Below are 14,547 nucleotides of genomic sequence, written 5' to 3'. Positions count from 1 at the left end.
TGTTGAATGCTCAATCACCAAAATCTGGGTTCTCCCATCGTCCAATCTTTGTGTGGAAGTTCTTTCCAAGTGTCATTTAGATGAAATCGTAAATTTCATGGTTTAACTGCGTTCAACACTTCGAAACAAACAGAATCAAAGTTAACATCGATTATTCAAAACATTCATCTCATTTGCTATTTCCATGTCAAGGCAAACAGTCTTTATCAGGGTTCCAATTTGCGATCACCAATTCTTTTCACAAAAATATTCCATCATTTATCCCAAAATATGAAAGTAATCTATTTCTTCAAGAACCGAATCCAATTCGATTTTGCACAGTTACCATTTTAACATTCACATCTGCTAAACAATTTACAGTTTCATTCACAAATAGTTCCAGAGCAACTGCCATTTTTTATTATCTTGATTTAATTCTCAGTAACTTTTCCTTATCCTCAATTAACAGATTAACAAGGGGTTTTGTATGAGCTTAGTCTGAAAGTAACTACTAACACAGTTACCGCACAACCCCCAATTTGAGAGTTCCACTCCGCTCGGCAATCCTGGCATCGAGTTGCCGAGCTGCAGAGTGTCCTTGGCTGCAGAGCGTAAAATATCTCAAAAATAATGTTTAACCAATCTCTCTTAAACAACTTTTGGTCTAGACAATAAAATATTTTCTTTTAAAATCCATAAATCAAAAATTAAATCTTCAGCATCTATTCAATTAAATCATGAATTTACCTTCACTGAATTGATCAAAGGGTTACACTGGGTTATTTGTCATTGCCTTCCCAGCACAAGTTCAGGCAACCTCAACATTCGCAGACGAATAAAACAATACGCCTATTTAAACGTCCATCCGAGGGCATCATCAATTATCTGTGAATCACTCTGTGCTAAACATCATCAAATCAATTTTAAAATCATTCCAAATCACGTTTCTACATTTAAATCAAAATATTCGAAACATTTCTGACATGTCCTCAGAGCTTGTCCAGCACTCAAACCTGCCGGGTTGTGTAATTACAAATCATCACAATGCCAGCGAGAGCTCAACTCCCAAGACTTCACATTCCGAATATATCCCACATTCACAAGTGTTATTTCAATTTATCCAAAATCCCTATGGCTTTTAAATAAAACTCCAACACTTTTTCCCTAAATGGACTTCACTTTAAACAGATTCAGTAGAGAGGGTGCGCCACAAACACCAAGCAACAAGGAACAGGAAGTTTTCTCCACATCCGGTGGGAAGAAAAAAGAAAAACTCTAAGACAGGCAAAACCCACAGTTTTGCATTACTCTGTCATGGCTTCAACACACACACTAACGAGCATTGCATCTCATAGACTCGCGTGTGATCACGTGACAAATACCAATCACATTTCTATATCATTTTAAAGTCATTGCCAACGGCATGCACACTTCGACACAATAGCCCCCATCCTCTTGAATCTGCATATGAATCGAATTTCACACTTAAAGCTAAGACTCAAACACAGACCCAGTGGAGAGACATGCCACCCCCCACAGATCCAGTGGAGGGGGCGAGCTGCAGTCGCAGCTTGCGACCTTCGCGTGGAAATACAAAGCTAAGAATGCATAACATGCCAACCCAAACAGACCCACAGCTTAATTCAGCACGAGTTCGTCCTCAGACTGTCTTGCCGAGGTGTTTTTTAATTATTTAATTTATTTTATGAATGTCCATCTCTTCACGCTTTATTTGTTGCAATATTATTATTTCTAACAAGACATTCATGTATCACATTGTCCAGAAAAATTTAATTCCCCAGCGAGCTCACAATCTCTTCCAATTCCAATTGAATTGAATTCGCACACACAACTGCGACCTTCGTGCGTTATCAGCACCAAACTAAGAACAGCCAGGCTGTTTTATTTTGACTCTGCCTGATATTTCTTTAGTTGTTAAAATATCGTCAAAATCCCCACAGAACACGTTTCATTGCAGTGAAATCTATTGGACTCGCACAAGTTTCATTTTCATTCTCAGCAACACATGCATCTCAATGCAAATCACCAGCCACACACCCAGCCGGTCTATCGTCTCCTGCATCCTACAAATTTCAGGTCGACTTTCCCACATTTGGGGAAATCGCAAGGCTCAACCTCCCTCCTGTAGTGCAATGGGTAGGCCTCGCCCTGAGAATACCGCCTTAACGAACTGATCGCGGTATCTCTCCTATCAGGTAAGTATCAATGCAAACATATATCTCACACGTCCTCTGCGTGGTCTGTGGCATGTCACTTCATCATGCTCATTTCATCTGACTCTTCTTCTCCAGCACTTTTCGAAAACAACTACAGTACTTATCGTTTACTTTTAAACGGACTCTCTCCGCTACCTCCTCTTTCTATCAATAAAATTATCTGACAATGAACTTTTCTTTGTTCGAAATGCGTTACCTGCTGAGAGCGCTCTCCCTTACCTTCGCTCAAGCACTTGTCATTCCTCCAGGCACTGCCTCCGGCAGATTAAGCACCTCCGGTCACGAGCACCGCACAACGTCGGTTCGAATCCTAGTCACCAGGCGCCAACTATTGTGGATTTTTCACCCACCCCGTTGTGATCGTTGAAGGATTCTTCCTGGTTGATTGTGGAATCTTATTTAACTTCAGGCAGAGTTTAACGTTTATCCGATTTGGTTATAAAATCCTGCATAACACCCACCGACACTGATAACCGATGTCCACACAAGTCCTTTCTTTGTGAAACAATTTATTTTCGAATTATCCACTATACACTTCTCACCCTCGTACAATGAACTTAAGAATCCCCATTTGTTGCAATATTATTTATTCTATTTCATTTATTCTTACTTTTAGTTAACAGTTAAACCAACCCGATTCAATTCACTTCCACATTACATCAGAGAGTTTTATTCTAACTTGGTACTTGGTCAGTTCCAAGGAGTACAAGCCACTGAGATACTATACTTCCTCACGTCCTTGCACTGAAACTATTTTAAATTTCAAAGCATTTTATACTTTCATGGGAGAGTGGTGGGGGCTACCAACCCAGACTGAAGACGTGTGCTTTAGGCGAGAAGCCACTACGTACATTTCGAGGCAAAGGTTCGCTGTTATCAGCTCAGGTCATACTGCTCCAGACTAAGACATTCTATCAACATCTAGGGCAAAAGCCTCTTGGACAAATAAAACAGCCAATTCAACTTGTAGCATCAACTTACATTTCTAAAACCCCATTTGTTACAATTTAGAATACATTAATATAAATTTTTCCCACAATGTCGATGAGGAACAAAACTTTGAGTTCAACTCGAAGCATACGCTAGTTTTAGCCATACGGATAGATTCCCTGTGGTGCATTTGAAGACACTATTCAATCCATGCTCTCCAGGAGTGAGAGAATTTGTTTTCAGAATTATCGTTTCCCCAACCTGCAATAATTCCTATCCTCGGTGGTGACTTCTTCAAGGTAAGTCTAGTGTAAACTGCTGACCTGGGCTTGCATCAACACAGGTTTGACTGATTATTTCAGTCTTGCCAGCCTTGTGTTTTTGGTGATCCAGATGTTATAGTTCTCATTTATTTTTGTTACTTTTGTTGATTTTCACCGTGTTACATTCAGATATTTATCTCTGCCTTTATGGCACCAATCTTGAAGTTATTATTTTGCACACAATGCACACCTCAAGCATTTGATTTCCTCAGATCTCCTTTAGCAGGGAATATATCTGTTAGTACGTTCCATTCGTAGTCTCGGACAAGAACCTTACATTCAAATAAAATCCTCGACTCAAAGATTCCTTGTGCCTTTAACGGGTTGTCGTCCAACAGGGAGTTCGCTGTCATCGCTCGCACCTGGAGCGGCCATCCGAGGCACACCTGGGTCACGTGCTGGACGTTTCACCGACACGAGTTTCACACCCGACCTCCTGTCTCCCAAGAGTCTCCTCACTTTGCAAGGTGTGTACTTTGAAAACCTTTGGCTCTAGATGAGAAATATATTTACATCTCTGATTTCAAAACAGAATATATAGTTTGTTCGCAGTTTTAAAAGTTGTACTTTGATGGGAAAAAGCAGTTGACTGAACATTTTCGTTGATTGTTTAGAAACCCCTTTGTTTATCCAGTGGATGTTAATTTGAGCTATTAACGAAAGGGAACAGACTATCCAGAACAGGGAGGATATCAGTAACACAAACTCTTTGCTGTGTTTATCTCTTCTTTCACCTGTCAATCTTCCTACTGTAATATTTATCCTCACATGCAATGCACAGGTTTCTTTGTCAGGCTCTTTACTTATCTACTTATTTTTGTATACAGAGTCTGAGCTCGTGGAAGAGCTAGAACACAGAACGGATCAGGACGCAACATAACAAAAGAAACAGGAGAACGAGAAGGGGGAAGTGCCAACAGCAGGGCCGAGCGCGAAAATAGGCAAATGAACAAACGAGGGATGCGGGTAACAGCGGGGGTGGAGGAGAATGCAAGGGGTGGACGTGAATGTGGAAGCAAAAAAATTTCCGGTGGGGGTAGGGGTGGTTTAACGGGTGTAGAAAAGATCATAGTTTTGGATGGGGGATGACCTAAGATGATGGTGAACAGCTGTCTGGTGAAGACCTGGGGGGAAGAAATATTCAAGAAAATGTGGAAGTTGGTTTCACAAGCAGGAAAAAAGGATGAACAAATCATTGGAGGTAAGCAGCAATTCTGGATTTTGGGAGTTTACGAGAAGGGAGTTTCTGGTAGACTGCATGCATCCTGCAGATACCAGGGGGGTACAAAGCACATCGGGCAGAGGGTGCACTACCATAAAGCAGAAGAAGACAGAGAGACCACCGACCTGTCAGTGATGGCGAAGTGATCGGCCCAGAGACTCAGCTTCATCATGGAAGATTCCAATGATCTTGAAGGCCTTGCTTTCCATGGCTTCAAGCTGAGCAAGGTGCGAGGCAGGAAAACCATCCCAGAGAGGAGAGGAGAGCAGTACTCCATCAAGATGCAAATCAAAGCCTTGTCGGTGGATAGGAGTTCAGGTGTGCCAAGGAAGGAGTTTGCATGACAGAGGATGCCCAGTAGATGACTGGCTTTGGAAGCCAACTTTGAAATGTGGTTTGCCAAAGAAAGATCATAGCTGATAGTGAGACACAGGAGTTTGAGTGACTGGACTTCAAGAGGGTTGTTGAGACAGTAGATGGGAGGGTTTGTGGTATGAGATATTATATATATGAACACCACAAGGGGAAAACCAGAGATGTCACTTTTTATAAATTTCAGGGTTATTGCGCCTGCCAGTAGTTGGCAACATAAGGTTTTCTCTCACAATATTACTTTAACAAATAACCAGGGGTGTCACATAATTTATGTGGTATAAAGTTTTGCCGTGCAATGAAAAAACAAGTGTTGTCAAAGCTGAACAAGTAGAAACCCAGAGTTGTCAGTACTTTACTCCTGGTTATCTCCCTTTCATTCATGTTAACTGTTCCACCATAATATTCAGAGTTGAGAAACTAAAAAATGAAAGGTTGTAAAATTTTCACAGCATAAACTCTGAGCACTACAATGGCCTATTTGGTTATATCATGGGCTCCGTAGTTGGTGCATATCGTGGTTCAAGCCTGGTCAAACCTTTATTGTGACTTTTATGGGACCCACGCCATGGCTTAATGGTTAGCGCGTCTGAGTACCCATCCTCATTTGATGTACCCACCGCCCAATCAACCTGCTTAGGTATATGAGGGAGTCACATGAGGTGACTTCGGCTATCGCGGGGTGGTTTATCCTTGGTTTCCTCCCGGTTTTCCATCATATTAAGTAGTACGGAGTAAGAAATGGAGAATCCGTCGTCATATAAGCGAAATACCCTTGAGTATGGCGTTGAACACCAATAAAACAAAATAACATTGACCGTTTAATGTTGAAAAAAATAATCTGTGATCACCAAAGTCATGTAATGTATGCTAATAACCAACAAGCATGAATTTGCTACACATCCTGGGTTAAAATTGCATGGCAATTATTAAACAAGGGAATAACCAGTGATGTCAGTTTGCAACATTGATTCGTTCTTTGCTCTTAAATTAAATAACACAGAAGCTTGGCAAATGCTACATGCTTAATTTGATCGGCCAATGATCACTCTTCCTTTTACTGGAAAAGAAATCTATATGACAGTTATTAAACAGTCCACCAAAGTCTTGAAACTTTGTTTTCAGTTTCTTCAAAATTGACTTATCCTGACATCTCTGGTTTTCCCCTTGTGGTCTTCATATATATATATATATATATATATATATATATATATATATATATATATATATATATATATATATATATATATATATATATATATATATATATATATATCTATATATATATATATATATATCTATATCTATATCTATATATGCATATGCAAAAGTAGGTATACAATAATGAAAAACAGAACGTGCGCACAAAACGTATTTTATTGATTATACAAGCATATCAATAATAACATACAAATCCTTACTGTATACCGACTTTTGCAGCCCCCTGTGTATATATATATATATATATATATATATATATATATATATGTGTATATATATATATATATATATATATATATATATATATATATGTGTATGTATATATATATATATATATATATATATAAATATATATATATATATATATATATATATATATATATATATATATATATATATATATATACATATATATATATAAATATATATATATATATATATATATATATATATACACATACATATATATATATATATATATATATATATATATATATATATATATATATATATATATATATATATATATATATATATCTATATCAGGTCAGGTATGGGAGCATGTGCCAGAACAGCACGTCGCTGCGTCCACTTTCCGCCGGTACTCCATGGGCCTCCGTCTGGCCATCCCCCAGGCAGATGCCAGGCCCATCCCCATCTCCTTGAGATGATGGTCAACCTGTTGCAACCATGAGGCACGTGGTCGACCCACTGGCCTCCTCCACTCATGAGACATGAGATGTCACCGAAAGCCTGGATCTTAGTTTTGACCCAAGAAACCCGTAATCCCAACGGCTCCGACTCCTCATTCAGCACCTCGAGGGCCCTCAAGAGGATGTCTAAAGTCTCCGCAAAGATGACTGCATCATCTGCAAAGTCAAGGTCCGAGATCTTGACATTCCCAAATGACGCACCGCAACTTGATCTCTCCGACATCCTCCCTAGAATCCAGTCCATACAAGTGCTGAAAAGTGTGGGGGCAAGTACACATCCCTGACGAACTCCAGTAACAACTGGAAATAAGTCAGAGATGGTACCACCACACTTCACAGCACTCTCAGTACCAGAGTAGAGTTCAGACATCAGATCGATCAGTTTGGTGGCACCCCACGAAGACCAAGAATCCTCCACAGGACATCCCGATTCACTGAATCGAACGCTTTGCAGAGATCAACATAGGCTGCAAGCAGCCCCTGCCGAAACTCTGCGTCTGCGTTCGGTGAGGACACGAAGTGCAAGGATACGGTCAATCGTTGACCTCTTTGGTGTAAAGCCTGACTGCTCTGGACGCTGGTGCTCAAGCAGATGGTGGCAAACCCTATCGAGAATTATCCGAGCAAAGACCTTGCCCGGCACTGAGAGCAGCGTCACCCCTCGGTAGTTGTTGCAGTCTTGGCGATCACCCTTCCCTTTCCAGAGAGGGACAACAAGGCCCCTCTTCCAGTCAGTTGGGATGATGCCTGTGTTCCAGGCAGAGCACAAAACTGCATGCAACGACACGAGTGCAGCATTTCCACCAGCCTTGAGAAGTTCGGCATGGATGCCACAGATCCCTGGAGCTTTGCCCCGTTTCAACTGGTTCACCGCAGCCCGTGTTTCCACAAGCGTAGGTGGACCACGGATTGATTCGAGGGTCAGCAACAGGGATTGTAACACCCTTGACGTCCAACTCGACAGTTGGGGGATCTGCCTGGTACAACCGCTCAAAGTAACCGGCCCAGCGGGCCTTCACTTCAGACTCCTCTGTCAAGAGCCTACCACTCTCTGCTCGAACTGTAGTGCTCCGAGGGATGGGCTTGGATGAACGTAATGCGCCAATTCCCCTGTAAGCGGGACGAGAATCACCTGTCCACAGGTGATGCTCTACCCCCTCACAGATTCCTCGCACATAGGCCTCCTTGTCCACCCTCAGTGCACGTACAGTTTTACGCCTCAGCTCCCTGAACAGCTCAGCTCTGCCATTCAGCCTGGCCCTGCGACTCTGGTCAATGGTATCCAGTGTCCCTTGAGAGATAAAATTCTTCTTTGCCCTGCGGTGAGCTCCAAGGCATCCAACGGCAACATCAAGGACGGTGGTCTTGAAGGCGCTCCACAACTCTTCAGGACCCCCCAAAGCACCCAGACCCCCCAAGTGTCCACTCAGCCTGTTCGCAAACTCCTCAGCTACTCTCTCATCGCTGAGCTTGGCAACATCCAGCCTCGGCTGGGATGGTACCATTCTCCAGGATTTAAGGTGCAGCTTTAGAGTTGCTACAACAAGCCTGTGGTCAGTATTGAGGAACTGAGCACTCCGGTAGACCCTGCAGTTCTGGATCATCCTCCAACGACCGTCAATGAGGACATGGTCAATCTCCTTTGCCACACCGCCAGCATTGGAATACCAAGTCCAGCGATGAGCTTGTGGGCGCTGAAACCATGAACCAGCCACCCTAAGTCCATGACTTCTTGCAAAGTCAAGGAACTTAGTGCCATTCTGGTTCATAGTTCCTGACCCATGGGGACCAACACACCTCATAACCGTCCCTATCAGTTCCAGTCGATGCATTGAAATCCCCCAAGACTAGAAGTGTATCTCGGCTGGGGCACTGATCAACCACAGACTCGAGTGTGGCGTAGAATGCATCCTTCACGGTGAGATCACTCGCCTCAGTCGGAGCATAAACAGAGACCAGGGAAATGACACCTAAGGAGTGACGAATCCTTAATCTCATAATACGCTCGTTGACCGGTGTTACCTCAATTATCATTGGGGTCAGCTTATTGGACACAGCTACAGCAACTCCTTGGGTATGGTAACCATCAGAGCGACCAGACCAATAGTAGGTGTAACCACCCACCATTATCTCGCCGCAATCCGGTCTCCGAACCTCAGAGAGAGCTGCAATCCTGATGTCCAAACGCTTGAGCTCAGATGATAACAGAGACAGGTGATCATCCTCTCTTAGGGATAGGACATTCCAGGCACCCACCCGAAGGGACCGCCTCAGGTTAACCCAAGGAGACCGCCGTCTGGTGGACGACACCTCAGCACCACTCCGACACACTCTCCCGCAATCTGACCCAGGGATGTTACCCCGTGGTTTCCCTCCTATCAAAGATTGGGGGTCCCGAAGGCTTTGCCCCAATCCCGTCATCCGGTGAGCTGCCCTGTGAAGGGAAGCTGCACAGGAGGTACTCCCACGGAGTGGGTTTTCAGATTTTTTTGCGTTTTTGCGTTTTGCGGAATGAAGGATTTTACGGTGGCCGGAGTGCAAATCCTGCCACCAACCTCCTAAGAAGAAGTGACCCAACTGCAGGAGGACGTCCGCAGACACAGTTGGGCACTAGATATGGATGGCCGTTGGCTCACAAGGAGCTCCTCCGCCCTTTGACAGGTTTTGTTTTTAATCCTGCTGGGTGTCCATATCCAAACACCCTCCTCACCAGAAAACCTGGTGGGGGAGACGGTTTAGTCGCCGACAACCCGATCATGGAACAGGTTAGTACAGGTTTACATGGTACCTGTAGCAGGTCACAGATCGAACCTGACCTGACACACAGTATATAATGTGCCAAGTATATAATGACACACAGTATATAATATATATATAATATATATATATATATATATATATATATATATATATATATATATATATATATATATATATATATATATACATATATATATATTGTTGTGGTTACCAGATTCGCAAACCACCATTCAGGTCCCTTAGGTGAGGTATCTCGGTAAGTGCATGTGTAGTTAGGCCCAAACCCGTTGTCTAGTGGGAATACATGTCATTTATGCGAGCTGCGACTCTTCAGGATAGCCGTTTTTCTTTTACTATCTTTATTTTGGACCAACCGCCATGATCACAACCACAACATCAACCACCGACCACAACCACCGCTTCACCACAACCGCCACGACCTTCACGCACACCTCACAACCGTAGCATCGCCACCGTTCTTGCCCCGCTGTGGGTACCGGTGTTGGACTCATGCAGAACGCGCGTCGAACAGCGTGTACAAAATCACGGATTTTGTGCTTCAAAAACGGATCAAAAACGACACACGCCCACTTTTTGCCGTCCAATCGGTGAGCGAGGGGCGATTTGGCCCCGCCTCCAGAACGATCGATATATGCAAATTTGTGGATCAAAAAGCCTTCACGCCCACTTTTTCTCGGGCCAATGGGGAGCGAGGTGAAAGGTCAAAGGGAGGGGGTCAAAGGCGAAGTTACGGGGGGATAAAAGGACGGTGTTCGTCAGTCAGAAGAGAGTCGCGAAGGGAGAACGAGAACGAGAAGGAGTCAGAAGAGAGTCGCAAACGAGAACGAGAAGGAGTCGAGAACGAGAAGGAGTCGGAACGGAGGGGACGAGTGTGGAAGACTGGAGCCCGAAGCCTGCAGTGGCTGGAGAAGCTGAAGAGAGTCGGACGAGGGGGTGCTCGCGTCGGTGCCAGGAGCTGCACGCCCGAGGGAGGCCGGCAGCGCGACCTGGCCGAGGTGGAGACGCACACCAGGGATAATAAAGATCCTCTATACCCCGAGCATCAGCAACCCCCTCCTGTTTCCCCCCGCGCTGAGATAGTGCGACCAAGGGGGCCCCGTTCCCACCCCCTGCCAGGCACTGTCCACGAGGCCCGCGGGTTGCGGGGTCATCGCCGCTCCGCGTCTCATCACCAGACGGGTAGGCCCGACCCGGTCTCGGCCTCAGGCCTGCCTCATTCTTGAGGTATTTCTTTTCCTTGGTTTTGGGTATGTGTTGTCGGCGCCGTCTGTGAAGTAGAATTGTATAAGTGTTGCCGTGTGCTCGGTAGTCGGTATTAGCTCTGCACTGTGTTTTCACTTTTATATTTGCTTTTTGTGTAAATGGAATTGTGTTTTCTTTTTTTTGTGTGCTTTTGGTGGAATTGTATTTGTGTGCTTCCCGTGTGCCGCGAATAAATGTGCTTTATTGTTGAACTGTTCTCCCGCTTCGCTTCGTCTTTTCCCCCATTGAATCCCCATCTTGCTTCACGTAAAGGGTTGGTAGTGGGCTGAGTACGCCCGATAATTAATCGAACCGTCGAGGTCGACGATAACACCGCTCGGTTATTCTGATAGTACGGAACGGGTCGCTTAAGTGGCCCGTGTCCGAAGTCGACCTGCGGCGAGGTGCGATCGCCCGGTCTACCCTCCGCGTGGGTACTTAGGTAGGTCGAATTTGGCGAGCAACCCTATCCCACGCGGGGGCTGATTGGCTCGATCGCGGTGAGACCGAAAGGTCCACCCGTGACTGGTTCCCGGCGTTAGTCCGAGAGGGTCACGACTGGATTGTCCGTCCGGTGGGCGACGTGCCGCGATTCGAGTTACGTGGCCGTTCGCACGCCGGCGGGCGCGAAAACCGCAACACTGGTGTCAGGTCGTGCGATACAAATTCATCGCCCTCCTCGCGGCACTGGTGTCGGAGAACAGGAAAACGGGCTGTCCTGTCTCCGGCTAAATTCACGGGAATCGGTCCAGGGGTGAGAGAAGCGACCCCCGATTCCCTCCAAATTACGAGCGAGCAAATTAACCCTTCACGAGAAGCAAGATGGCGTCTCAAGGCGAGCGGGAGCCGGGGGTATTAGAAATGTATATGTGTAATAATGTAGAGTCCATGGTCCAGGATGGAATCCCCGAGCAGGAAATGTTGATTGTGCAGGAACACGGACTCGCCCAACTGAACCCAGGGCCCGAGGTGGGTGCGGCAGCGGCCGCGGTGTATGACACCTCCCCCCCCCCTCTCCACCAAGACCCTTCCCCAACCCTTGCCGAAACGGCTCAGCTGAGTGCATCCAACATGGCCCAGCTATGCGCCATGCTGGCGGCAATGAACGAAAAAATGGATGCAAACACAAATGAAATGAAAAACGAAATGAAAGACATGAACAAGCAAATGAATGAAGTGAAAACGACGATGGATGCGAATACACAACAAATAAACGAAAAGATGGATACAAAAATGAACGGAATGGAAACAAACATGAAGGAGGAAATGAAAAAGCTGCGGGGTGAGACGCAGAACATGGGCCGAAGCCTGCAGGCGGGCATGAAGGCCGTGACCGGGGAGATAAAAATGGCGACTCCACGTGTGGGAGCAAACGAGCTGGGTGGGGGTGCAACGGCTGACAGGCCCGCGGTGGAGGCGGGTGAAAAAATAATTCGTGGAACGTGTTGGGCGAGGGTCGTGACGATGACCGAAAGGGAAAAATTAAATGGGGAGACCAAAACGTGTGAGACGAGACACGAGGTGACGACAACAGAAATAATAGTTGAGACAAGGGAGGTAAAGGGTGAAGAGTTGGCAGAGACACGGGAGATGGGAACGATAGAGGGAAGACTGCACGATGAAGACGGGGTAAGTGACGCGCACGCACACACGGAGGTAGTGGAGGACAATGGGGTTGAGCTCGCGGAGCGTGTTGGGACCCGGTGCGAGCACCTGGATGGCCTCCTCCAGGAACGAGGGGAGGGAGTATGCCCCCTTGAGGCGAGTCACGACCAGGTGAGTTCGGTCGTGCTTTGCGAGGTTGAGGGGACGAGTGCTGTGGACGGGTGCACGGAGAGCTTGGGGGGTGTAGAGGCCCCGGAGACCCTTGTGGGGACACGAATCCCCAGTGTGGTTGTCCCTGTGTGTGTGGTGCAAGGCGTGAGTGCGTCCCCGTGTGTGGAAGCGACCCCGTGTGTGAGTGGTGTGGTGGCGATGGTGCCAGAGTGCGTGCTTCCCAGCACGCCGGGTGTGGATGGGGCACCGTGTGTGAGTGAGGCCGTGTGTGTGAGTGAAACGGCCAGTATGAGTGAGGCACCACGTGTGAGTGGTGTGGTGGCGATGGTGCCGGAGTACGTGCTTCCCAGCACGCCGTGTGTGGATGAGGCACGGAGTGTGGATGAGGCACCGCGGGTTAGTGCCCTCGCGTGTGTGGATGAGGCACGGAGTGTGGATGAGGCACCGCGGGTGAGTGCCCCCGCGTGTGTGAGTGAGGGGCCGTGTGTGGATGAGGAACCGCGGTTGAGTGCCCCCGCGTGTGTGGATGAGGGACGGAGTGCGAGTGAGGCACCGCGGGTGAGTGCCCCCGCACGCGTGAGTGAACGGCCGTGTGCAAGGTCGCTGTGTGCAAGGGAGACCGTGTGTGTGAGAGAGCGGTATGAGAGGGAGATGTCGGTTGGCATGCGGGAGCACGCAGCCGCGTCTCCCGGTGTGAGTTTAATGGAGTGGACTGTGTGCGTCGTAACACGCAGGTATGCGTGGGTTGAATGGCGACGACGACGGCGACATGGGAGAAACGAAAGCCGAGTAGCGGCTGTGGTTGTTTCGAGGACCGTGCCGGGTTCACCCAGCAGTGAGCACGAGGTTCGTGCTGTGCAACGCACGAGACCACCACGTGCTCGCTTGCGAGAGTGAAGTCCCGGTCCGGAAACGCACGCGGTGGATTTGCCGATCCCGCGGACGGACAAAGTTTAGGCAGGTAAATGGATTTGGACTGGACGGGTTCTCCACGCGATCGTGTGTGTTCAGCTCCAACGGGCAAAGCACATGTGTTCGCGTGGGGAACCCCTCGAGACGTGTGGCTTGTGTTTTTTTTATGCGCACGGTGACGTCATGGCTGCACGTGGGGTTGGAATCCGGCAGGAGGGGTATCTCTGCCGGATGGTCCCGTCCAAGGAGGGACGAGGAACACGTGCAGCTGCATGACGTCACGGGCAGGTGCAAAGTGCGCGAGCTCTGAGTTGCCGCGCAGGTGCTGCGCATGGAAAAAAAAAAAAAGAAGCAAGCCTCACTTTCGGGTGTACAGGATTCCTGGGCAAGGGGTGAAAGACCCCCTTGAGCCTGGGCACAGGATGGAAACTAGTTAGGGGGAAGGGTTAGCTTAGTTAGACCGACTTCATGGGGCAGGGGTAAGTCCTCATGGAGTCCGTGGAATGGATTAGTTAGAGGGATTGTAGCCAGATTTAGGTTGGGAAATAAAATGGGATTATTTAGGAGACAGAGACAGACTGGTGAATGTGTAGCAGGGACGTAGCTTAGCTACGTAGGTTAAAAGGGAACGTGCTATAGTGTAAGGGACGACGGGGGAGCACGAGTTAGTTAGGGGATGTAGTTCGGAGGATGGCAGAGTTCAGCGGTGTGTGTGTTGAAGAGTTGGTGAGTTGTGAGGTGAGTACTTGGTGAGTGAGTGAGGCCAGCGGGTCTGTGTGTGTGGAGTGAATGGGGAATGCATGGTGCGATGAGTGATGGGGGGGAGGAGTGACTCCCGC

The 14,547-nt window shown here is 47.0% G+C and overlaps 1 protein-coding gene and 1 non-coding gene across 6 annotated transcripts in view; one reads left to right on the top strand and one right to left on the bottom strand.

The window, feature by feature from the left end:
* The window catches only part of LOC147021356 (protein LSM14 homolog B-like), a 79,621-nt gene that overhangs the window by 41,217 nt on the left and 23,857 nt on the right, over window positions 1–14,547 (top strand). For all 5 annotated transcript variants that reach the window (XR_015060769.1, XM_085891229.1, XM_085891227.1 and 2 more), the window contains exon 4: window positions 3,808–3,936. Coding sequence is in view for 4 of the 5 variants with exons in the window: in XM_085891229.1 (XP_085747355.1) it covers window positions 3,808–3,936 (129 nt within the window). In the remaining variant the exon portion in view is untranslated. The remainder of the gene's footprint in view (window positions 1–3,807; window positions 3,937–14,547) is intronic.
* On the bottom strand, window positions 2,041–2,203 carry LOC147021357 (U1 spliceosomal RNA). The gene has a single exon (XR_015061381.1). It is a non-coding gene; the product is annotated as a U1 spliceosomal RNA (small nuclear RNA).

The sequence above is a fragment of the Eptatretus burgeri genome, chromosome 8 (genome assembly GCF_056783735.1).
Source record: "Eptatretus burgeri isolate ZD-2024b chromosome 8, Ebu_testis_v1, whole genome shotgun sequence".
Lineage (NCBI taxonomy): Eukaryota > Metazoa > Chordata > Myxini > Myxiniformes > Myxinidae > Eptatretus > Eptatretus burgeri.
Note: the sequence above shows the minus strand (reverse complement) of the source record. Positions and strands in the feature narration are given on the sequence as shown.